Source organism: Rhinopithecus bieti, unplaced genomic scaffold (genome assembly GCF_001698545.2).
Source record: "Rhinopithecus bieti isolate Rb0 unplaced genomic scaffold, ASM169854v2 scaffold_56845, whole genome shotgun sequence".
NCBI lineage: Eukaryota > Metazoa > Chordata > Mammalia > Primates > Cercopithecidae > Rhinopithecus > Rhinopithecus bieti.
Genome location: NW_016823722.1, coordinates 1807570 through 1832938, shown reverse-complemented (window position 1 = coordinate 1832938; position 25369 = coordinate 1807570). Strand labels below are relative to the sequence as shown.

The 25369-nt window shown below is 40.6% G+C and overlaps 1 protein-coding gene across 6 annotated transcripts in view; it reads right to left on the bottom strand.

Moving 5' to 3' along the window:
• Positions 1-25369, bottom strand: part of BCAS1 (brain enriched myelin associated protein 1) — a 134316-nt gene that overhangs the window by 82991 nt on the left and 25956 nt on the right. For all 6 annotated transcript variants that reach the window (XM_017861732.1, XM_017861729.1, XM_017861727.1 and 3 more), the window contains exon 4: positions 6455-7035. In XM_017861732.1, the coding sequence (XP_017717221.1) occupies positions 6455-7035 (581 nt within the window). The remainder of the gene's footprint in view (positions 1-6454; positions 7036-25369) is intronic.

The following is a 25369-nucleotide window of genomic DNA, read 5'->3' as shown; positions in this document are numbered from 1 at the left end:
AAAAAAAAAAAAAAAAAAAAAGAAATAGTACATTCTCCTTGTTAAGTAAACCACTATTAATTGAGTGTTGTGTGTGTGTGTGTTTCCTGAAGCCAAAGTAAAAATGATACATTACCAACCCCTAAATGATACACTATTCAAACTCCATCACTCTGAAAAGCCATTTGATCTATTTCATAATTATTCATTTCTAAGTTTCTAACAATTTAGAAAATACACCGTTTTATTTAGCATTACTGCTACTGATGGCCTATATTATCTTCTAACTTTACAAAAATCCCTAGGGCAGGTAGTAACGTCCTTTTGTGGATGAAAACACAGGTTTTGAAATGATTGAGGATAACAGGCTTAGGTGACAGATGGATCTTTGTTCCACTTCTGCCACTAATTAGCTTTGTGACCTTACACAGGGAGTTTAAGTTCTCCCCAAGTTCTCTCCTCTGTTCAATGGCAATAGAACCTACTTTGTTGGGTTGTTTTAAGAATAAAAGCAGCCGGGCGCGGTGGCTCACGCCTGTAATCCCAGCACTTTGGGAGGCTAAGGTAGGCAGATCACGAGGTCAGGAAATCAAGACCATCCTGGCTAACACGGTGAAACCCCGTCTTTACTAAAAGTACAAAAAATTAGCCGGGTGCGGTGGCGGGCACCTGTAGTCCCAGCTACATGGGTAGCTTAGGCAGGAGAAGGGCGTGAACCCAGGAGGCGGAGCTTGCAGTGAGCCGAGACTGCGCCACTGCACTCCAGCCTGGGCGACAGAGCGAGACTCCATCTCAAAAAAAAAAAAAAAAAAAAAAAAAAAAATAATAAAAGCAGAAAATGTATGCAAAATGCTTACTACACAGCCTAGAAATAATGAATTACTTAAAAACGGGGCAATTATTGTCATTTAGCGCAACCACACAGCTATTAAGTGGTAGAGTCTGGACTCATACCCAGGTCGCCCAGGCTCCTAACACTTCCACATCATCTCTGCCACTGTAAACATCTCATATTAAGCATTTCTTACTGCTAAATGCATCAAAATCCCAGTGGTATAGCTGAGGACCTTGTTTACTCCAAAACTTGCATAATGTCAGATGGATTTTCCCTTTGCACTGACAAGGTCTTTTGGGTGGCTAGTTCTGTTTACCAGTTGAAAAGACATGGCCTTGTGGACATAAGGCAGAAACAACACAAAATAAAAAACAATTAATAATTCACTTGGCCTTCTAATGTTGAAATTAGGTAATTCTTTTGTTTTATTTTCACTTGGGATTTAAGGTATTTACAACTTTGCATGTGCTAATATCTTTGAATTTCATTGCTTCAAGTTGCAACTTCATTGAACAAGTTTCAAATAATTGACAAAAATAGAAACGTTGACTATCTAAGACTATGGGCTTTGGAGACGGACAATTTTGGCTGTGCCAATTTTTAGCTGTGCGTCAGGAGTGATTTGGTTTCTCTGAACTGTTGACTTCTTTGTCTGTAAAATGGTGAAAATACAGGAATTCCCTAGTCAGGTTTGATGGCTTAATGAGCTGATTTCTTCAAAATGATTTAATCACAGAATTTGACGTAAAATGCGAGAGGGATTCATGCTGTCCGAAATCATCCAAGAGTGGAGATATCTGGTTAGCTTCATGGAGAACCTGGCGCTGAATATCAAGTCAATGTTTGATAAACAGAGAGAGAAAGAGACAAAGGCGGAGAAAATGGCTTTTGCACAGGTCAGGTGTTGGCCATATTGACTAGAGAAATTTAAGGGAAGGGTGGAAAATGCAGTTGGAAAATAGGCGGAGGAAAGATTGTGGAGAGCCTTAAATGTCAGACAAAGAAACTGAGGCTTATGGGCATGGACACTAACATTTCTATTGTTTCAAAAATAATTTTACAACTTTTATACCCTTCTCACCCAAGTTAGGACTTATGCCTTTGGTTATACAACTCTTAAATTAGAGTCAACTGTGCTATCTCTGTGAGTTTGGGTTGAGGACTACGGAAGGGAAAGGCAAAATCTAAAAATAAAATATGAGGTAGTAGACAGGGAGAAAACCCATAATACTGGTAATAGCTAATTACTCTTTTTTTTTTTCAAAATGCAATTTGTGCTAAGTACTTTATATGGCCTATCTCATTTAATCTCTAAAAGCATGAACAATGTGAAAATGTGCTAGATACTATTATTATCCCCATTTTACAGATGAGGAAACTGAGGCTCAGGAGGTGAAGTAGCTCGCCCAAGGTCAAACAGAGTGGGTGACAGAGGTAGAGAGGAAACCTAGGCTACCTGACTATGATGCTTATGTTTAATTCACACTAAATACCATGTAGAAAAGGACTCTGGAGACCTTGGTTCTTTAATTCCAATTCTACCACTAAACAGTAGAGGCAGGATGAAGTTGTCATGCCCTGAGAGGGACAACCCTGTGAATTAAACCGGTGGGCATTTTGTTTTTATCGTTGTTAGGTGATGAATGAAGAGTTCCACTTTGGACATATTAGAGTTTAGATACTCAGTGAGCAGCCAAGCGGGGATGTAGAAATTCAAGCAGACACGTGGAAGCGGGGGAAGCTGAGACTCATGTCTGGACTTTAGGGATGGATCCAGGCTAGAGATGTAAATTTGGAACTTGTCAACCCATAGCAGTATTTAAACCCTTGGGACTGAGGGAAACCTTCAAGGAAATAAGCGTAGTTAGAGATATCCAAGAAGTGAACCCTGGAGAAGTTCAACATTTAGCGGGTGAGATCCAGCAAAGGAGATGAAGGAAAAGAAGGTAGGGAGGTAGAAGGATGTTGTTTCAAGCAGTAAGGTGTGGCCCACCCACTCACTGTGTCAGATTCAACTTGCAGGTCAGATCTACTAGGACAAAGACAGAGATCTATAGGATTTGGCAACCAGGGTGATGGTGGGGAATTTGCAACATCATGGTGGCTGTGACAAGAGCCTGAATGGAGTGTGTTCAAGAGAGAAAAGAAGAGAAGTGAAAGCACAGGATACTGTTCTTATTATTAGTAGCCTGAGCCAATCTGAGGACTGATGCACTTATCACAATATCTCTTAAAATATTATGTCTCTTACTAGATTATACACTCCTTGAAAGTCTAGAAACATGATTTATTTTTCAAATGCCTTGCACAAGGCTGGTGCTAAAGTAACGACTGCAGGATTTAATTACATTTTTAAAAGAAAAAAGATATTCTTCAATCTTATGAAACTCTGCATGGCAATACTTTATGCACCCCACACCCCCACTCAACACAAATACAACTCTGGAAGTACTGTGTGGATAACAGAAATTTGGTGGGTTTTATTTTTAACCAATAAAAGTCAAGTTTGCATTATGTGATTATTTTTTGTGTGTGATGAATCTTTTAAATGCATATCTTACAGCCCTGGTTCAGTTGTTGTGGGGAGAGGAAAAAAAACCTCATCCTTGCCAACACATTGGTTTGTGTGAATCACAGCTCAGTGAAACCTTTCAGGCATATAATTTATCTTTTCTTTGGCCTATGTAGTAAATGCTTCATTTGTTCATGAATTCTTGCCTTGTTTTAATTATGCTATGCCCTGAATGTAGTTTTATAAGGCACAAAAATAAGATTGTCATTCTGAAAACACAGAAGATTTGTGTGTTTTCCCCAGGATGAAATGGTGGCATCTTTCTCCTAATTCACAGCTCTGTGGGTTTGTGGTTGGAATTCCAATCCAGCAGAAAGCAAGCCATAAAAGTGGGGGGAAGGGCTGGCTCCTGGAGGGGGCAGTGGACGGGGCTGAGCCCAAGGCATAATTCACCCTAAGAATTCTGAATCAATACACTGATGTCCATCCATGCACAATGTGGTACTCCCACCAAGAAAGCCACTGATTGAGAAGTTTTATTCATGTTACTTTCTGAGGGTTGGATTGTCTCATTACATTTATAGAACAATTGCTTTTTTCCCCCCTAAATACAGAGCTATGCAGCCGGGAGTCAGATAAGAAACCTTGACAATCAGAAGGCTGTTTTGTTGTTGTTGTTAAAAATCTTTGCAGGCATATGCATCTGGATATCCACAAGTTCACAGGCTGAGGGAGAAATGGCTATTTCATAACTTCTCTGTTTCATATGTACATAGTACAAAGTGGGCACTTAGTATTTCAAATTTCAATATCACTGAAAAAAATGGAAATTTGTAATGTAACAAAATCAGATTCAGACTTCATTGGTGAATCTGAGGGAGTGAATTCACTTATTCAGAAAGGAAGACAGTTACAATTCTTGGGTCTTCTGAGAGATCATTATAACTTGAAAATATTACACAAGGGCTTTGCTATATTAGATACCTGCCATATTCCCAACACAAGCTCCCATTTTCTGACTCAAATCTCATTTTGGAACACATTCCACTCAAATTGAGGTTCTGTCCCTAAGAGTTCTTTTTCAATAAAGAAAGCTGAGTTAATAAATCACAACTCCAAAACTTTTCCTCGCTTTTCTTAGACTAGAAATAGATTGAGTGTGTTGAGGTTTTATGGCGGAGTACATTGGAGGGCTGGCTATCCTATGCTGAACTGGTTTGCTTAATTAAGATGGGGATTTGGATGAGTCACTGGACACCTGTCCAAAGATGAGTAAAACACATTCCTTCATTGTCTTTCCATAAATAGCTCAATCTTCTCCTAACTCAGCCAATGGATAGGCTTTGGATGCCCAAGCAAAAGAAACACATGACTGTTAAAAAATCACAACCTCAAATGGCTTTAGAAGTCTATGACCAATAATGAGAATGGTTTCCCCACTCAGGCACAAGTAATAAGCAGTTTTTCCCTTATGCAGGAATACTGACGACCGGTTTACCGCCTCCGTACACGTAACTTTCAGGTCCCGGTTCATGCATTTGATGGAATGTTCCCTGGGCCACAGAGCCCAATTCTCCTGGCATCTGGCATTTCCCCCACTCTCTGCTCCCCCAGCACAGCACTTGGCATCTTGCATTGCAATTGCAGGTTTATTTATTCACTTCTCTCACTGAACAGTGAACTCCACCAGGGCGGAGACTCTGTGTCTCGCTCTCCACTGTGGTCCCTGTGCCTCACCTGTGCCTGGCACAGTGTCACACTCAGTAAGGAGCAGATGCCTGGATGCATTTGGAGACTCACTTTAAATTATATGGCAAGCTATTCAACTGGCTTTTCGAACTGGAAAGTGCATGTTCGAAGGGAAAATTTTTAAACTCTGAAAGAAATGTTGGAAATAAGCTCTGAGTCAAAATGTATAGAAACCACAAGAATGCTGACAGTAAGAGCCTAAAACACATGATCCCGACTATCTTTTCCCAATTTTAACTCTCCAGAGTGTTCAGCGGTACCCAGTCTTCATAATGTAATTCTTCATAGCACCCTGGATGCATTAAAACCACAGATTAACATGATACTCATTTTCATTAAGGAAAATAATTTGCATACAGTGCTTAGAGTAGAGCCTGGCACATTGAACATTTTCAATAAATGACAGCAAGCATAATTATTAGCACTTGGGAAGTGCAAAGTTACATTGTTATTAAGACAAATATATTTGGAGCTCATCCAATTTTTTCCTGGCTCTAAAGTCTGCTAGTGGCACTTAACTTTATTCCCAAGTTTTGAAAAATAGTGTTATTTTAAAAGTCTGTTAACCAAGGAAATGCACGCCCTAAACCTATAATGTATCAAATTTTACTTCCTTCTTGTTTTAAGGAGTTCTTTTCCTGCCTTGAATACAAACAAGCTCTCTCAAGGTTAAAAGCAAATGCTTTTTTAGTGTCAAAAAGAGCTTGCCTTTGTTTGCTCAGGAAAAAAAGTGACTGATTCAGGATACCTTCTTTGAAAACCAAAACAAACAAACAAACAAACAAAACCCCAAAACAAACAAACAAAAAATCCCCTAATTTTACAAAGGTATTATACTCCTCTTTGTTGGAAAAGAATTAGTAAAGAGTCTGCCCAGAGCTGTAAAATCTCTTTATTCAAACACATACCATAGTGCAAAAGATAGTTAATATCAATTCAGGCCATTAAGAGTAAGAAAGGAAACGTGTTCCAACAAAAGTCTGCATGTCAAGGAACTACGGAGACTAGGTAGTATCTTTTAGGAACCATTTTTATTCCACTAATGCCTTTCCGTCCAGAATCTATTGATCGTAAATGCAACCTGTCTACTTCCGCCTTTGAAAAATGGATGGATAAATTCATCTGCATGTAACTCACCTCCTCTTTTCTTTTACATAAAACAGATGCCACAGCTGTTATTGTTCTTCATACAGATGTTTCTACCCAGAGAAACATCAGGGTGACACTCTGCTACAATGTGCTATTTGTTCTAGAGGGGTCAACAGCTTGCTACCTTGCCTAGGCCCAGGGTGACTGACTGCATATGTGCAGTGGTCTTATCCCATCAGTGCCCCCGAGCATGTGTTCAGAACCAAGTGGATACACCTTGGCACACTTACCTTCCCTGCAGGGACATCATCGGACTGCCTTGATAATCCAGGAACCTCGTCCACCTTGTCGTGATGCTCTGCCCTCTTGGCTTCCTGCTGGCTGTCACCTGGCACGTTTTCCTGTCCCTTGTCCAGCTTGAAGAATTTGTCAAAAAAGCTGGAGTCCTTGGGCTTGGAGGGAGCTTCTCCTCCTGCTCCCCCTGCCTCAGGTGGGAGAAGTGTGGGTTCCCCGGCGGCAGAGAGGACCTTGTCTTGGGCCGGGGCGTGCCCTGGGGTTTTATCTGTGTCCTGCCCCGGTCCAGCTGCCACCGGAAGTGTCCAGCTCTCACTTGGGTCTTTGTTTGCTGGAGCTTTATTGGAGCTGACATCAAGCTTCACTGATCCAAGGGATGAATCTGTGGCTTGGTCTCCGGTACGTCCTGGTACAGGCCGAGAGAGCATCAAGAAAAAACGAGATTTAGCAGCTGGTGCCTCGGGTTTGGCCTCTTTCCCAAGATTCTTTCCGTTGGCATCCGCAACAGCACTTATCTCCATTGTCTCGGGGGAAGAAGTGGCCACATTATCCGTCTTGACACTTATTCCCAAGTCGACTGTAACGTAAACATAAACAGCGGTTATTCAGCCAAGCTGGGAAATTCAGGCACTAATAACGGACTCCAGACATTTTTTATACAAAAGCCATTCTGCAAACTGGAACTGTGTTGTTCGCTGGTCATTCTGAAAGGTAGAAATTAGCTCTCCAGATCTCCTTGGACCCTGCTTTTCTTGGGAGAGGAGAAGGCAAGGTTGGTGAGGAGGGAAAGCTACTTAATGGAAAGTCACTAGCTGCCAGGTGTGGAATGAGTGACATTCAATGTTAATTAATCTTCTTTTATCTTTGTAAGAACTCTGTGAGCAGCATATTGTCACGATGTCAACCGGGAGGCAGTACAGCAGTTAGGAGCTTGGGTTCTGGAGCTAGAACAAGGTTTCTCAACCTCACCGCTACTCACATTTGAAACCAGATTATTCTTTGTTATGGAGGTTCGTCCTGTGCATCACAGGCTGATTAGCAGCGTCCCTGGCCTCTGCCCACTAGATGCCATGTCCCAATCATGACAACCAAAAATATCTCTAGGCATTGCTAAACGTCCCCTGGAGGACAAAATCACATTTGAGAAGCACTGAGCCGAAATGTCTGTTTGAATCCAGGTTATCTAACTTTCTGTGCCTCAACTTTCCGGTAAATGGAGACAGATAATGAATCTACCTCGTAATTTTGTACAAAGATTACATGAGTTAATAGTCTTAAAGCAAGTACAACAGCATCTGGAATATATTAAGTGCTTAATAAATATCACAAACATTAGTTATTATCATTATTCATGAGTGAGAAAACTGACAGTAAGAGAGGTTAGTACACCCTCCCCTGGCTGCCCAGTAAGCTAGTAAGCAGCAGAGTCTGGCTTCAGGCAGAAATCTGACTTCTAAGTTCATGCTCTCTCTGTCTTACCAAGGACTTGTATTAGCATAGACTGTTAAGAATATGGGAAGATTTTAAAAATACAGTACTCAGAAGGTTTCTCTTTGAAAGGCTGGAAGAGCAGATGTCTACACAAGAAGGCAAATTAGACATCAGGCTAGTGTGGAATTAAAGGTGTAGGGTTATCTGGCCAAGACTGTGTCTGTGGGTATAGGCTCCAACCCTTCCAGGGAAGGGCACTGTTTCCAACATCCACCCTTTCTCCTTTGACCTCTGCCTTGACCTAAATTAACTATAAAAGGGTCCTTCTTTTCTAGGACCCTATTATAAATGAGTGTAAAATTCAGGAAAAAAAGAACACCAAGAATGTTGGGATCCCAGTTAAAGATGAAAATTCTCCACTGATAGGCTGTGTGATAATGGGTAAATCACCAAAAATCTTTGAATCTCTTCATTTGTAAAATGGGAATATGGATAGTCTCCTGCAAGGCTGTTGTAATGCTTAAAGAAGAAAAGTCATGCAAAGGATCTGGCACAATGCCTTTTCCATAATAGGTGCTTCGTAATTGACAGATACTGTGATATCTTTTCAGGTTTCTCACATGCCTTTGACAACGTTGCATTTTGCTTGATACATCTGTAGTCAGACACTTTTCAGTATCTGTTTGCGGGAAGACAGAAAAAGAAAGGGAAGAATTGAGATTTCTTTGATCTATTCATATTGCTCATTAATATGTAGTGAGAAATACACACACACACACACGTGCCTCCATTAGCAATTATTTTTGCCAAACTCTAGTGTCTCGCAGTGTCTAGACTAAAGAACAAACAAAAAAGGGGGAAGAGTGAGCTGGATTAAGCATTGAGGGACAGGGAAGGAATTGTCTGGGGCAAGCCCAGGGATGAATGTTAGGGGTTTCTCGTAAACCTGAACCTGAAGGAAATCACCCTGCCAGCACATTGATCTTCTAGCTCTTCTTAACCTTTTTTTCTGTGATTCAGGAATTCATAATGATGGCAAACACTATAATCAAGAAGAAAAAAAGAGGGAGAAGAAGTAAGTGATAGGTGGATGCATCAGGGTATAAAGTTAGCAAGTAAGGCTGAAGTGTCAGAGTGAATATAAATGAATTGTGGGAATGGTCCATGCCAGGGGAAGAGAGAATGGTTGACAAAAAGGGAAATGCTAAGATTCAAAACAGGGAAGGGCTTTTCAAAATGCCAAGAGCACCAACTTATTTCCTTCCTTTTAATTCCTCTTTTCCTTACCCACTGGCTGGAAAACAAAGGAGTTAGTGGTAAGTAAGAGTGTTATAGTCAGAGAAAAGTCTTTGAAAACACAAAATACTTTCCATGGACAGCCTTTTTTATTTTAAAGTGCCAATATATTGCTTTGTAAAAGAATAAATTCCTTACATCCAGGTGTCTGGAATAGACTACCAACCATAAAAAATCCAGTACCAGATGGAGTCACAGGTAAATTCTACCAGTTGTACAAAGAAGAGCTGGTACAATTCGTACTGAAATTATTCCAAAAAATTGAGTAGGAGGGAGACCTTCCTAACTCATTTGATGAGGCCAGCATCATCCTGATATCAAAACCTGGCAGAGATACAAAAACAAAAGCTTCAGGCCAATATCCTTGATGAACTTCAGTGCAAAAATCCTCAACAAAATACTGGCAAACTGAATCCAGCAGCACACCAAAAAGCTTATCCACCATAATCAAGTAGGCTTTATCCTTGGGATGCAAGGTTGGTTTAACATATGCAAATCAATAAATGTGATTCATCACATAAACAGAACTAAAGACAAAAACTACATGATTATCTCTACGCACATAAACTAGAAAATCTAGAAGAAATGGATAAATTTCTGGACATATACACCCTTCCAAGACTGTACCAGGAAGAAATTGAATCCCTGAACAGACCAATAATGAGCCCTAAAATTGAGGAAGAGAACCCAGACATAAGACCACACACCTACAACTATCTAATCTTCAACAAACCTGACAAAAACATGCAATGGGGAAAAGATTTCCTATTCAATAAAAAGCGCTGGGATAACTGGCTAGCCGTACACAGAAGATTAAAACTGGACCCCTTTCTTACAACATATACAAAAATCAACTCAAGATGAATTAAAGACTTGACTGTAAAACCCAGAACTATAAAAACCCTGGAAGACAACCTGGACAATACCATTGAGGACATAGGCATGGACAAAGATTTCATGACAAAGACATCAAAAACGATTGCAACAAAAGCAATTATTGGCAAATGGGACCCAATTAAATGAAAGAGCTTCTGCACAGCAAAAGAAACTATCAACCGACTATACAGGCAACCTACAGAATGGAAGAAAATGTTTACAAACTAGGCATCTGATAAAGGTCTAATATCCAGCATCTATAAGTAACTTAAACAAATTTACAAGGGAAAACTAAACAACCCTATAAAAAAGTGGGCAAAGGACATGAACAGACATTTTTTAAAAGAAGGCATACAGGTAATCAACAAGCATGTGAAAAAAAGCTCAATATTACTAATCATCAGAGAAATGCAAATCAAAAACCACAATGAGATACCATCTAATACCAGTCAGAATGATACTATTAAAAAGTCAAAAAATAAGATGCTTGTGAGGTAGTGGAAAGAAAAGAATGCTTATACACTGTTGGTGGGAATGTAAATTAGTTCAACCATTGTGGAAGACAGTGTGGCAATTCCTCAAAGACCTAAAGATAGAAATAGCATTCCACCCAGCAATTCCATTACTGGGTACAAACCCAAAAAATAGAAATCATTCTTTTATAAAGATACATGCATGCATATGTTCATTGCAGCACTATTCACTATTCACAATAGCAAAGACATGGAATCAACCTAAATACCCACCAATGGTAGCCTGGATAAAGAAAATGTGGTACATGTACACCACGGAATACTATGCAACCATAAAAAAGAACAAGATCATGTCCTTTGCAGGAACATGAATGGAGCTGGAGGCCATTATCCTTAGCAAAGTAATGCAGAAAAAGAAAATCAAATACTGCATGTTCTCACTTATAAATGGGAGCTAAATGATGAGAACACATGGCCACACGGGGGAAAACACACACTGGGGTCTATCAGAGGGTGGCAGGTGGGAGGAGGGAGAGGATCAGGAAAAATAACTAATAGATATTATTTCATCACCCAGGTATTAATAATACCTATTTCATCACCCAGGCTTGATACCTGGGTGATGAAATAATCTGTATAACAAACCCCCATGACACAAATTTACCTATATAACAAAACTGCCCGTGTACCCCTGAACTTAAAAGTTAAAAAAATGCAAAAAGATGACATACCAAAGAGATGTTACTTTTCATTTTAAAACATCAAAGAATTTAAGGAAAATTAAAAGAAATCAAGTAAGAATGACAATAGCAGCTCCAAAATATTTAGAAGGTAGAGTTGAAATTTTGATTTTCTTAAGTGTAGAAAAATATTTTGTGCTGCATGTTTTTTTAAAGACAGTCATTTTATCTGTATATGTGATTAAAAACTTACTTCCAGTGCCATCTTCATGTAATTATTAAGAACTTGGATTGTGGATCAGAGGAACCTGGCTTTGGCTCTTAACTGCTCACTCTTTAAATGGATAACCCGGGAAAGTTGTTTCCTGTCTCTGTGCCTCAGTTTTCTTACAAATGGGCATGAAAATAACAGTGCCTTCTTCAGAGGGTAATTCTGAGGATTAAATGAAATATTGCCCAGACAGTGCTTACTGCGGACTGGTAGATGATAGGTTTTTGGTAAACAGTAGTCATTTTTGTTATACTAATATATTACTAATATAATTACTATTTTGTATTTTTAAATGTAAGCCATAAGGAAAGGAATTATTCCAATAGTTTAATTTACAAACTTGATTTTTCTAGGAAGACTGTTAAAAACAGTAGTGATATAAATCAATTTATCATAAGAAGCATAAGTATCCGGGCCAAGCAAGTTTCAGAAATGTTTATCATTTTCAAAGTACCAAATATTCTAGTCAAAACAAGCTGCTTCATCAGAGTTCTAGTTATATATTTAAACATACATGCATATACACGTTTGTATTACAATATTCAAAACTTCTGAGGAAGAATTATCTTTTTTTTCATGTGCCAAAGCTAAAACTTTCACTTGCTACAGCTGTGTATTAGTCTATTTCCATCCTGCTATAAAGAACTGCCCAAGACTGGGTAATGTATAAAGGAAAGAGGTTTAATTGACTCACAGTTCAGCATGGCTGGGGAGGCCTCAGGAAACTTACAATCATGGTGGAAGTCAAAGGGGGAGCAAGGAACTTTCTTCACAAGTCAGCAAGAAGAAGTGCCAAATGAAGGGGGAGGAGTTCCTTATGAAACCATCGGCTCTTGTGAGAACTCACTTACTTTCATGAGAACAGCATGGAGGAAACTGCCCCCATGATCCTATCACCTCCACCTGGTCTCTCCCTTGACACGTGGGGATTATGGGGATTAAATTCAAGATGAGATTTGGATGGGACACCAAGCCTAATGATATCAAGCTGTAAAAACAATAGCTAACACTCATGGATTGTTTCCCAGCATTATGATAAATGTATGTAACAAGAGGCATTGTATTTATGTATAACATTTTATTTATTTATTTGGATAAATGTCTATAACAAGAAACATTTTATTTAAGTATAACAGCAAATCTACAAGTTAGGTACTATCATCACTCCCATTTTACAGGTCGGGAAACTGAGGCTCTGAAAACTCAAGTCAGTTTTCTAACCTTGTCCAGCTAATGACTGGTGGATTTAGTATTTGAACCCACGTTTGCCTGATTCCAAAGTTCAAACTCCCAACAACATGTGGTATCCAAAGCAAGAACAGAAGAGAGAAGAAACAGAAGGAAGGGAAGATGAACAAAGTAGACAAAGTTTAGTTAATAGAACTAGTGGATACCCAAGAAAAAATTATGCACAAGAGGGGGAAAAAAAACCCTGTTTTCTCACATCTGGGAAACATTGATATCTATATATTTTGGGTTTTAAATAAAAATTAGGTTATGTCATTCATCTGCATAAAATCATCCAAAGAAGGGCCTCACAAAATTAAAACAAAATCCAAACTCTCTACCATAGGCCACACCCTCCAGAACTCCAGCTTGTGCTATGTTTCTCCTCACACCTCTCAACATACCAGCATGTCCACCTGCAGCTCTCACCACTAGTTATTCCTTCAAGCTGGAAATATTTTCACTAAGATCTTCCTATGGTTACCTTCTTATCATTCAAGCTTAGGTCATGTCAGGCCTTCCCTGACTCCTCCATCTGAAGTAACCCCTCCTGCTCACACCGTTTATTCTCTAGACTCCACAGAGGATTCATCACTCTCTGAAATAATCCCATTAATTTCTTCTTCACTTGTTTCCTCTCCACTACCTGAAGCCCCAGGTGGACCTGGACTTAGTCTTCTCTGCTTACAGCTGCATTCCAGTGTCTCCCATAGTGCTAGACAATAGGATTACGTCAGGTAACATGGGCGAAGCAGCAAGCACAGAGCTTGAGGCACAGCCTAGAAAACACTCCGCAAAGGACCATGATTGTAACTGTAGTAGGGCATGCCAGTGAACAGCTCAGGAAACTGAGTCTCCGAGAAGAGACTGATGTTGTGCTGGATGGAATTCATTTTTTCTGACAATACATTATCCAAATCCTCCAAGCCTTCAGCTTACAGAGGAAAGCAGAAACTGACATTACAATTTTATTTACAAAGTGTCCATGTATGAACATTATTCACCACCCAATCATCTCTTCCTATGCAAGCAACACCATCCTATGCATCAATATCCCAATCTGTCAGGATTCAGGATAAAGTGGACATACACACACTGATTGCAAACGGAAATTGCAAATCTTGCAAAAGATGCAGGGGTTTTATAGAGTCTTGTAACACTGGTGAGCTGCTCAGATCACACACATGACTGTGGTTGGACAAGCATCTGGCAGAGTTAAAACAGATCACCGAACACGGAAAAGTGGACGACACAACACAGTAAGTTCTTCAAAAGACAGTTGCATTAGAATATCAAAGGACTATGTTAAGCCTTTGGGAAAACTCAAAACTTCATGAAAACCTCAAAAACTGATGCAAAAATGACCCTTTAATGGTCATGCTGCAAGAGTCAAATCACACTTCAAACAGCTGTGGCTTTCTATGTTGTGCAAATGCATTTGTTGTTTTAAAGGTCTTAAAGTCAGGGTACATGTGGCAGATACCATGTACCCTGGTATCTTATGGCTTGGAGGAAGATGTTAGATTTGAAACTTTCACTGAATGATCGCATTTCGTGCTTTTCATCTGTACGTTAAAAAGCCAGAATGTCTTTGCCAAGAAATTCTAGCATAAATAAAAGGATGGGATTTTGGAACATCGTGGTAGAATTCTTAACTATCAGCTTTATACAACATGCCTGGATATTTAGTTATAGAAATGCTGGATTCCAGTGGAATGCAGGCAAAGGTACTGCTACCCCCGTGCTCTTCAGAAAGCATCCTCTCAAAGCGGCAGTGATGATGGGATACTGTGGGGCAAGACTGACGGTGACACTCACCATTTCCACTCTTCTCTTTGGTCATGTGTTTCCTGTCATTCCTGTGCTACAAACTCTGAAATACGCAAAGTTCATTCAAATGCAAAACCAGCCTTTGCTCCAACACGAGCCAATATTTTCATTTAAAGACGCATCAGATGTTTCATTTGGTCTTTTGCTTTTTTTTTTGTAAATCTGATAATAATGTACATTTAATCTGTTTTTACAACCAAAATAATTAATCTCTCTGAACCCTTTGTTTTTCCTGTCTCTATCCTCCACCCTCATTGCCAGATAAATAACATCTGCAATGTGATGTAGCATATTGAACTTTGTTTATACTCACGCAAGCACGTGTAAGCATCCCAGATACACATATACAGGGACTGTATCTGTCATTGTTGTTTTTATAGAAATTGATCACATTAGACATATTTTCTGATTACTTTTGTACATTATACTTGGTCCTCGTAGTCAATAGCTCCAAATCCATCTTATCTTCTAAAACAGGTGCATAATATTCCTTAGTATGGATATACCAAAAGATATTCAAACCATTGCCTAATCAATGAATATCCTGGTAGTTTCCACATCGTTTTTTCCATTTCCACTACGGCTGGAATAAACTTTCATGTTCAAAAATCCTAAACTGGTGCTATACTTCTATAGAATAGAGGCACAGATGTAGAAGTGTTACACACAAATCAATATGCAACTGTGGTTGGACAAGCATCTGGCAAAGTTAAAACAGATCACCGAACACGGAAAAGTGGACGACACAACACAGTAAGTTCTTCAAAAGACAGTTGCATTAGAATATCAAAGGACTATGTTAGGCCTTTGGGAAAACTCAAAACTTCATGAAAACCTCAAAACTGATGCAAAATGACCCTTTAATGGTCATGCTGCAAGAGTCAAATCACACTTCAAACAGCTGTGGCTTTCTATGTTGTGCAAATGCATTTGTTGTTTTAAAGGTCTTAAAGTCAGGGTACATGTGGCAGATACCATGTACCCTGGTATCTTATGGCTTGGAGGAAGATGTTAGATTTGAAACTTTCACTGAATGATTGCATTTCGTGCTTTTCATCTGTACATTAAAAAGCCAGAATGTCTTTGCCAAGAAATTCTAGCATAACCTTTTAAGTGGTAAGCAGCTTACCAGGGGATGTGGTCTATTATTCCATCAGTGGCTTCCGTTGTTAGGACACCACGGGTCAGCTGTGGAGATGGGGTTGAGGGGCAGGTTGAGTTCAGGACACAGAAGATTGCCAAAGGGTGACTATTATTACTTTGAGATTCTGGAAAAATTACACAGGAAATACAGACAAGAGGCTCAGGGTGCAGCAAAGTAGCCAAATCAGTACAATACTGCTTTCTTCGGAGCAGATATACAAATGGCCAAGGAACTCGTAAAAAGATGCCTAGCGTCATCTCATTAGGGAAGTGCAGTCGAAGCCACAGCCTGGTCCGTCTTCACACCCACGAGGATGGCCATAATCAGACGGACAATAACCAGCGTTAGGGAAGATGTGGAAACATCGGAACGCTCAAGCATTGCTGGCAGGAACGTGACATGGTGCAGCTGCTTTGGAAAGCAGTTTAACAGTTCCTGGAAAAGTTAAACATGGAGTTACCCTAAGACCCAGCAATTCCATTCCTAGGTAAGCAAGAAAATGAAAACATATGTCCACACAAAAACTTGTACACAAATGTCTATAGCAGCATTTTCATAATAGCTGAAAAGTGGAAACAACCCAAATATCCATCAATTGGAAAAAGGAAATCTAGCATTTGCATACAATAGAGTATCAATCAGCCATAAGAAGAAACAAAGCACTGATCCATGTTATATCATGCTTTATACTTGGAAGCATGATGCTAAGTGAAACATGCCAGACACAAAAAGCAAAACATTGTATGATTCCACTTATATAAAGTGTCTAGAATAGGCAAATCCATCGAGGCAGAAAACAGATTAGTGGTTGCCAGTGGTTGGGAATAGGGAAAAAACTAAGCTCTAAAGGATAGGGAGTTTTCTTTTGGAGTGATGACGATGTTCTAGAATGAGACGTGGTTACACACATGGTGCAAATATCCTTAAAATCACTGAATTGTCACCCTAAAAGGTGAATTTTATGGTAGGTGAATTGTACCTCCATTTGTAAAAAGAAGAATTAGATAAATAAATAGCAACACGGCACCAGGGGGTGGTGGTAGGAAATAGACAACAAATAGGAGTGAAGAGTTCACAGGAAAAGACATGCAGCCAGCTTTTCAGCAGAAGAAAAGATGTTTGGCCTCATAAGTAGTAACATAAAAGCACAATAAAATTATGACACTTGGCTTTCCCCCTGCCAAATTGGTTAAAAAGGAGACATTTGATGACCCCAATGGAAAGAGCACAAAAAAAGAGCAGCTGCGGCCGGGTGCGGTGGCTTATGCCTATAATCCCAGCATTTTGGGAGGCCGAGGGGGGCAAATCACAAGGTCAGGAGTTCAAGACCAGCCTGGCCAACATGGTGAAACCCCGTCTCTATTAAAAAGCAAAACAACAAAAAATCAAAAAATTAGCTGGGCGTAGTGGTGGGTGCCTGTAATCCCAGCTACTTGGGAGGCTGTGGCAGGAGAATCACTTGAACCTGGGAGGCGGAGGTTGCAGTGAGCCGAGATTACGCCACTGCACTCTAACCCAGGCAACAGAGTGAGACTCTGTCCCAAAAAAAAAAAAAAAAAAAAAACAAAAAAAGAGCCGCCGTATAGATCATCGGTGGGAGTGTAGTTTGGCTACCTCTTTGGGGAATAGCTCAGTAATATCTATTAATACTTAAAATGTCACAAACACTGTGAGTCTAACTTCCACTTCTAGAATGTTATCCTAGAAATATAATTGCATAGGGGTAAAAAGGCTTACGTATGAAACTATTTGCTGGACTACTGTAGTGGTAGCAAAAAGCTGGAAATGACCTAAACACTTACTGGTAGAAACCCAGTTCAATAAATTATCATGTGTCCTTGAGGACACATGGACACAAAGAGGGGAACGACCGACACGGAGCCTACTTGAGGGTGGAGGAGGAAGTCGATCAGAAAAAATAACTATTGGGTACTAGGCTTAGTACCTGGGTGACATAATAATCTGTACAACAAACCCCCATGACGCAAGTTTACCTATATAACAAACCTGCACATGTACTCTGAACCTAAATAAAAGTTTAAAAAAAATAAATAATCACATGTCCCTACAATAAAATACTCCTCAGGCATTAAAATTCCCCAAGGAATTTTAGTAAGAAAAAAACAAAACTGTATCCAAAAGCATATACAGTATGTTTCCATTTTTAAAAAATGGTGTCAAGAGGTTGAGGAGAGAATTTATAAATAGACATGCTTGGGATACCTCTGGATACAAGAAACTGTAGAGTATTTACCTCTAAGGAAGGAAATTTGGGATGGGGTTTGGGGAGCCATCAGAGTTAGGGCGGGGATTTTTTCTCTGCCTTATCTTATTATGTATGTCACTCAGAATGTTTACTATGTATATGCATCTACCCCATCCGTGCCATTAAGAAATGAAGAAATAATGAAAAGAAAAAACGAAAGCAGGGAACTACGAGAAGTGGGATTCAAAGCGGACTGAACGTTTGACCTATTTCCCGATTTGCCTGGGGCTGGCCCAGCAGCGAGGCAGCTTCTCACTAATGAGCATCAGCTTTGACTGGAGGGGTTGATAGGCAGGGTGGGCCCTGCTTGCTGAGCGAGTCTCATGGCCTTGGGGACATCTCCATATTGCAGAGTCTGAGCCTCTGCTTGGCAAATTCAGAAAATCCAGCTTTTCCTTTTACATCACCTGGAGTTGATGTAACTCTCAGAAGGAATTTTTAAGAGGACTCATGAATTAACCACGTAGCCAACTTACTGGCTTAAGACTACGTGACAGAAAGCTGCAAAGAGGACCAGCCACTGGCAACATCCTACCACTGTCCCTCTCTGTGGAAAATACACATGGGAAGCACATTGTGATGGGCGGGGTGACTGGTGAGCCCAGAAATCTGCAAGCACAGCTGAAATCGGTTACAGGATTTCAATGTTTCATTGCTTGAAGCTATGATAGCTTGATGATGATGATGATGATGATGATGATTTTTTTATAGCCATCTTTTTTGAAGGATTTGAAGTAGGGAAAAAAATAAACTTCACACTATCGGAGGTTGCCAACTATGAGGTCTGCTGATTGTTTGGCAACACAGTGTTTATATTTTTTTGAATTGGGAAATTTCATTTGAAAGTCCTCAAATCAGGCTGTCAGAGAAATATCTTAGTATTGGCTAAGGGTTTCCCAGGGCAGCCATCCTTGAAGCTGCATGGAGCCCCATAAACAAGGAGACTTTCCAGTTCCCTGCAAACTCCATTTCACTCAGAGCCTTGAGCCAGTTCTTACATGGTCCTCAGACTTGAGCCAGCGCAAGAATACCCGGGAGGGGTTGTGGGAACAGATAGCTGGGCCCCACCCCCAGGGGACGGGGTGTTTCTGACCTAGGAGGTCTGGGCTCCAGCTGCAGAAACTGCACATCTAGCAGGTTCCCAGGTGATGTGATGCTGCTGGCCCAGGGACAACTCCGAGAATCACTGCTATTGGGTGCTGCTATTTTACCCACACATGGAGGCAGGCTCTGCTTACATTTTTCAGTTCTTGTTCCCAGAAACATTTGCTCTTTGAGGTACGCTTTGCATGCAACAGATCCTACCCACTGATACAGTATGTGCTTTCATTGATAAGCTTCCAGAAACTTGGAGGGCACCTTACCATTTCTTTGGTCTCACTGATTATTTTATTTTGTTAAGTGAAAATTGTTGGTAAGTTCTTTTGGTGTGGTAAAAGATACGAAAAGCAGATTTTTAAAAAAATGTCCACTCTAGGATTAGAATTGTAGGTGTGTTTATTCGATTTCAAGATCTGGTTAAAATGCACCTTGAGGAAGAGAACTGAGTGCAGCTGTTATTTGCCAATGCTGTTTCTCTCTTCATGTTTTTTTTTTCCATGTTGTCTCTTGGTCTCTCCTATCTCTCTTGGTCTATTCTCCAAGACAGAGACAAGTGATCCTGAAACGTTGCCAATGTTTTCACCTTTCGAGCCCAAGTGTGCTGCCTCGTTTTCTTCTCGGTCCAAAGAGGCAAAGAGAAAGTTGCGTGTTACTCAAGCAGCAGTTGCATGGCAGTTTATAAAATCAGACTGTATGAGCCATGAAACAGTAAATTGTGTCCAGAGTATCAGTCATGGTAAGTATAAAAAAATCCTTAAAATTTAAAACAGAAATGTCAATGTTTTATTTCTGAAAATGTGAATAAGAAATTTTCCGGCTGGGTGCGGTGGCTTATGCGGTGGCTCATGCCTATAATCCCAGCACTTTGGGAGGCCAGTGTTGGCAGATGACCTGAGGTCACGAGTTTGAGACCAGCCTGGCCAACATAGTGAAACCCTATCTCTACTAAAAATACAAAAATTAGCCAGACGCGGTGGTGCGCGCCTGTAATCTCAGCTACTAGGGAGGCTGAGGCATGAGAATCGCTTGAACCCGGGAGGTGGAGGTTGCAGTGAGCTGAGATTGCGCCACTGCACTCCAGCTTGGGAGGCANCACTCTAGGATTAGAATTGTAGGTGTGTTTATTCGATTTCAAGATCTGGTTAAAATGCACCTTGAGGAAGAGAACTGAGTGCAGCTGTTATTTGCCAATGCTGTTTCTCTCTTCATGTTTTTTTTTTCCATGTTGTCTCTTGGTCTCTCCTATCTCTCTTGGTCTATTCTCCAAGACAGAGACAAGTGATCCTGAAACGTTGCCAATGTTTTCACCTTTCGAGCCCAAGTGTGCTGCCTCGTTTTCTTCTCGGTCCAAAGAGGCAAAGAGAAAGTTGCGTGTTACTCAAGCAGCAGTTGCATGGCAGTTTATAAAATCAGACTGTATGAGCCATGAAACAGTAAATTGTGTCCAGAGTATCAGTCATGGTAAGTATAAAAAAATCCTTAAAAATTTAAAACAGAAATGTCAATGTTTTATTTCTGAAAAATGTGAATAAGAAATTTTCCGGCTGGGTGCGGTGGCTTATGCGGTGGCTCATGCCTATAATCCCAGCACTTTGGGAGGCCAGTGTTGGCAGATGACCTGAGGTCACGAGTTTGAGACCAGCCTGGCCAACATAGTGAAACCCTATCTCTACTAAAATACAAAATTAGCCAGACGCGGTGGTGCGCGCCTGTAATCTCAGCTACTAGGGAGGCTGAGGCATGAGAATCGCTTGAACCCGGGAGGTGGAGGTTGCAGTGAGCTGAGATTGCGCCACTGCACTCCAGCTTGGGAGGCAGAAGGAGACTCTGTCTCAAAAAAAAAAAAAAAAAAAGGAGAAAGAAAAAAAGACATTTTCTAAGCGTATTCCAAATGACTTTCAATATTGGATAAACATTAGGAGTTTAAAAATACTTATGCCAGCAGAGTGCTGTGACTCATGCCTCTAATCCCAGCAATGTGGGAGGCCAAAGAGGGAGGGTCACTTGAGCCCAGGAGTTTGAGACCAGCCTGGATAACAAAAAAATAATTTACAGAAAATAATTTACAAAAAAATTAAAAAATTAACCAGGTGTGGTGGTGTGTGCCTATGATCCCAGTTACACAGGAAGCTGAGGCAAGAGGATTCCTTGAGCCCTGGAGGTCAAGGCTACAGTGAGCCATGATCGTGCCACTGTACTCCAGCTGGGTGACAGAGCAAGACCTCATTTAAAACAAAAAACAAACAAACAAACAAAACAAAAAAAATTTACGCCCAGGTAAAAATTGTCAGAGAAAAATAAGAAAAAAACTGAATGCCCAACATTAGCATAATGGCTGAATGAATTATAGTATGTCTATACCTTGAAGTACATTGTAGCTTTAAAAAAAATGAATTAAAGTTATACCAGTTGAATCTGGAGGGATTTCCACATATTGTTAAGTGAGATGGGGAAGATTATTACAATGAAAAAATAACACTATTAATGGACATGCTGGGAAATGTCTGTATGGGGATTGTTAAAGTAAATTAAAATAAAGACCAGACCTGAAGAATCCCTGAGCGGACAAAGCCTATTAGACCACATAAGTGACCTAAACCTTGCTTGATTTGCAAACCTAAGCAAAACAACTCGAACTGTTTCTTGTAAATGCCTATGCTAAAGAAAAACAGAACTTGAGCTCAACCAATCAGAAACAGTCAACAAATTTAAAATTATATAACTGGGCACTTTCCAATGAGATGATCAAACAAGGCAACTGTGTAATTGTAACAAATCAAAAAAATGTTATATTATACTTCTGCATTTTCCCTACATTCTTGCATGTGACGCTTTGTCATCAAAACACTAAATCCTTTTGGTTTTGTTTTCTCAAATTAATGAGTTTGCCTCTATTCAGATAAACTCTTTGAAATTTTATTGTGTCTCAGATTTGTCTTTTACAAAGTATAGAACAAAGAGAAAAATATGAAAGAAGAAATATTAGGTTGTTAGCTTGGGTGTCCTTGGAGGGGGTAGGGAAGATGTGAGATGAGGAAGGAGCCAATAAGGAAAAGAAAAAGAAAGGTTTCACCAAAACAACAATAACAGAAAATATTATTGCATTTATTCATATATGTTAATTAGTATTTATGTAAGTATATATGCATGTAAAAATAAAATACAAAGAATTAAAATGCATACTAATAGTTATTTCAGTTATCTATGGCTGTGTAACAAGCATCCCCAAAATGAATGACTTAACCACCATTTTATTAGCTCATGATTCCATGCATTAAGAATTCAGGGCCGGGCATGGTGGCTCATGCCTGTAATCCTAGCACTTTGGGAGACTGGGGCGGGCGGATCACGAGGTCAGGAGTTTGAGACCAGCCTGGTCAACATAGTGGAACCCTGTCTCTACTAAAAATACAAAAAATTAGCTGGGCGTGGTGGCGGGTGCCTGTAATCCCAGCTACTTGGGAGGCTGAGGCAGGAGAATTGCTTGAAGCCAGTAGGTGGAAGTTGCAGTGAGCCAAGATCATGCCACTGCACTCCAGCCCAGTGGACAGTGTGAGACTCCATCTCAAAAAAACAAAAAACAAAACAAAACAAACAAACAAAAAGAATTCAGGCAGACACCAGGTGCAGTGGCTCACACCTATAATTCCAGCACTTTGGGAGGCTGAGGTGGGCAGATCACCTGAAGTTAAGTAGTTCCAGAGCAGCCTGGCCAACATGGTGAAAACCTGTCTCTACTAAAAATACAAAAATTAGCCAGGCATGGTGGCACGTGCTTGTAATTCCAGCTACTCGAGAGACTGAGGCAGGAGAATCACTTGAATCTGGGAGATGGAGGTTGCAGCAAGCCAAGATCGTGCCACTGTACTCCAGCCAGGGTGACAGAGTGAGATTCTGTCTCAAAAAAAAAAAAAAAAAAAAAAAAAAAAGAATTCAGGCAGAGACGATAGAATCAGCTTATCTTTGCTCTATGATGTCTGGAGCCACAGCTGGCGTGCCTTGAAAGGATGAAGATGGCTAGGATGGCTCACACAGGGACATATGTCTGGAACTTTAGTTTCGGCTATGGGCTGGTTTCTATGGTCCTTCCTCATATGGCATCTATTAGCTGAAATGCCCGTGATGTTTTCTTTACTCACAGGTCTGGTTCCTGGACTGGGATGGCTGGAATATTTGGGGACTGGCTGGGCACCTCTCTCTTGCCTCATGGCTTCTTCATGTGACAAGCTTGGGCTATCTCACAGCGTGGCAATCTCAGGGTAGAACTTCTGACATTGTGTCTAGCCTTTCCCAGAGCTAGTGTTGCAAGAGACAAGGCAGAAGCTCCAAGTCTTCTTAAAAGGCTTCTTGAAAGTCCTGTGTCATCCCTTCTACTACATACTGATGGTTATATAGGACCAGCCCAGAGGGAACTACACAGCGGTGTGAATACCAGGAAGCATGGGTTATTGGGTGGTGGGTTGTGTGTGTGTGCATCTTTGGAGACTATCAACCACAATAATGCAATAGGGAAGATAATTTTATCTAACAGGAATTCTCCACTAGGCTTTTTGGTGAGAAAAAGCACTGAGTTTGGGAAGGATGAGATTTCCCCAGAGCTCTTGCTCACTCCCAAGGAAGACAGAGGCACAAGGAGCTGTTGGGCCATCTGGGAGAGCCGGTGTTCAGAACTCTCTGTTATTACTTTAGACTGAGTGGTGATAACAGCGCAATGGAGGGAAAGAAGAAAGGAGAGCGCCTGTGAGTGTTATCAGTGGAGAGTCGTCCAGGTTCTTGGTGTTTTGAACAAAAAAAATTGGACAAAATGCACAAACAAAGCAATGAAAGCACAGATTTATAGAAATGAAAGTACACTCCACAGAGTGGGAGCAGGTTCGAGCAAGTGGCTTAAGAGTGCTGGTTACAGAATTTTCTGGAGTTTAAATACCCTCTAGCAGTTTCCCATTGGTTACTTGGTGTATGCTCTACGTAATTGAAGAGGATGAAATAAAGTTACAAAGTTATTTACTTGATGTACACACTACGCAAATGAAGAGGATATTTCCTGCCACAGCTGAAGTGGAGTTACGCCCATAGTTGGGCATAGAAAGTTGAGGGTTTTCTGCTTGATGTAGTTCTAGGAAGTGCTTAGCTTCCCTGCCTCCAGACCCTATTCCCCTGCCTCATGAGGATGGGGTGTCTTGCAGAGATTCACGGTGGAGAGTTGAGGATAGGGAGCCTCTTGAGTGATAGACACCTACCAATGTGGTAGGAGGAGAGAGAAAAGTGGTGTTTAGGACGTGAGTTAGATCTCCTTAACGTCTTTTGAAAGGCCAGAGTAAGGATATGAACTACATTCCTTTGCTCAATTCTAATAATTCTTTGGAATCACCTCTGGCAGACACTGCTTGTGGCCTGCCCAATAGCCAATCCTCTCCAGCCCCAATCATGTATTTTTATTATTATTCGCTTGCATCTCAGAGAGATGCTTGATTCCCTGCATCCCATGTAGCTGGTATGGGCCATGTGATATAGTTCTGGCCAATAAGAGGATGTCTACATGGGGGCTGAGGCTTCGCGGAAAGATCCTCCTTCCTCTCATAATACAAGGAGAAAAAAAAATGGTGGCAAAGTTTGGCCTTTCCCCTCCTGCTTTTGGATCCCATGATGTAGAGATGTGATGTTTGGTTCTGTGACAGCCATCTTGTGAGCAGGAGTGACACAATTGGCTCATGTACTTGGTGTTTTGATGAGGCTGTCAGACTGCTGCACCAAATTTAGAACTGCCACCTCCAGACTTCTTGCTCGAATTAAAAGTGATATTTACTTAGCCAGGGTTGCATTCCTTGAAGCTGAGTGCAGCAGAGTCTGGGAACTTGCCCTTCGGCCTTATTATTTTGTTCATCTGCTTCCACTGCCTTAATATGGCACTGTTCATTCATCAACCATTTCTAAGTCTTTAGTGTATCTCAGGCCTTGTGCTGAGCTCTGGGACCCTCATAACAAAAAAGGACGGCAAGCGCCCTGCTCTCAGGGACTTTTACTTGAGTTTAGAAACAGATAAAATTAAGACCAATTGGAGGGAAATAGTGGATACTAGGAGAACACATGTATTTGCTCCCTTCCAGACAAGTGCTGTTGCCTGTGTTTTTCACTACATCAGGGAGCTATGCTTTTTGGCACTGGGTCTCCCATTGCACTTTGCCCAGGCATTGATATTGGCAAATGCTTCTCTTCTCACTCATTACGTTATTGGCAGGAGCACTTTGCTCAAGTTAGAATTTTCAATCCAATAAAATGATTCCACTTAACATCTTTTTTTTTTTTTTTTTTTTTT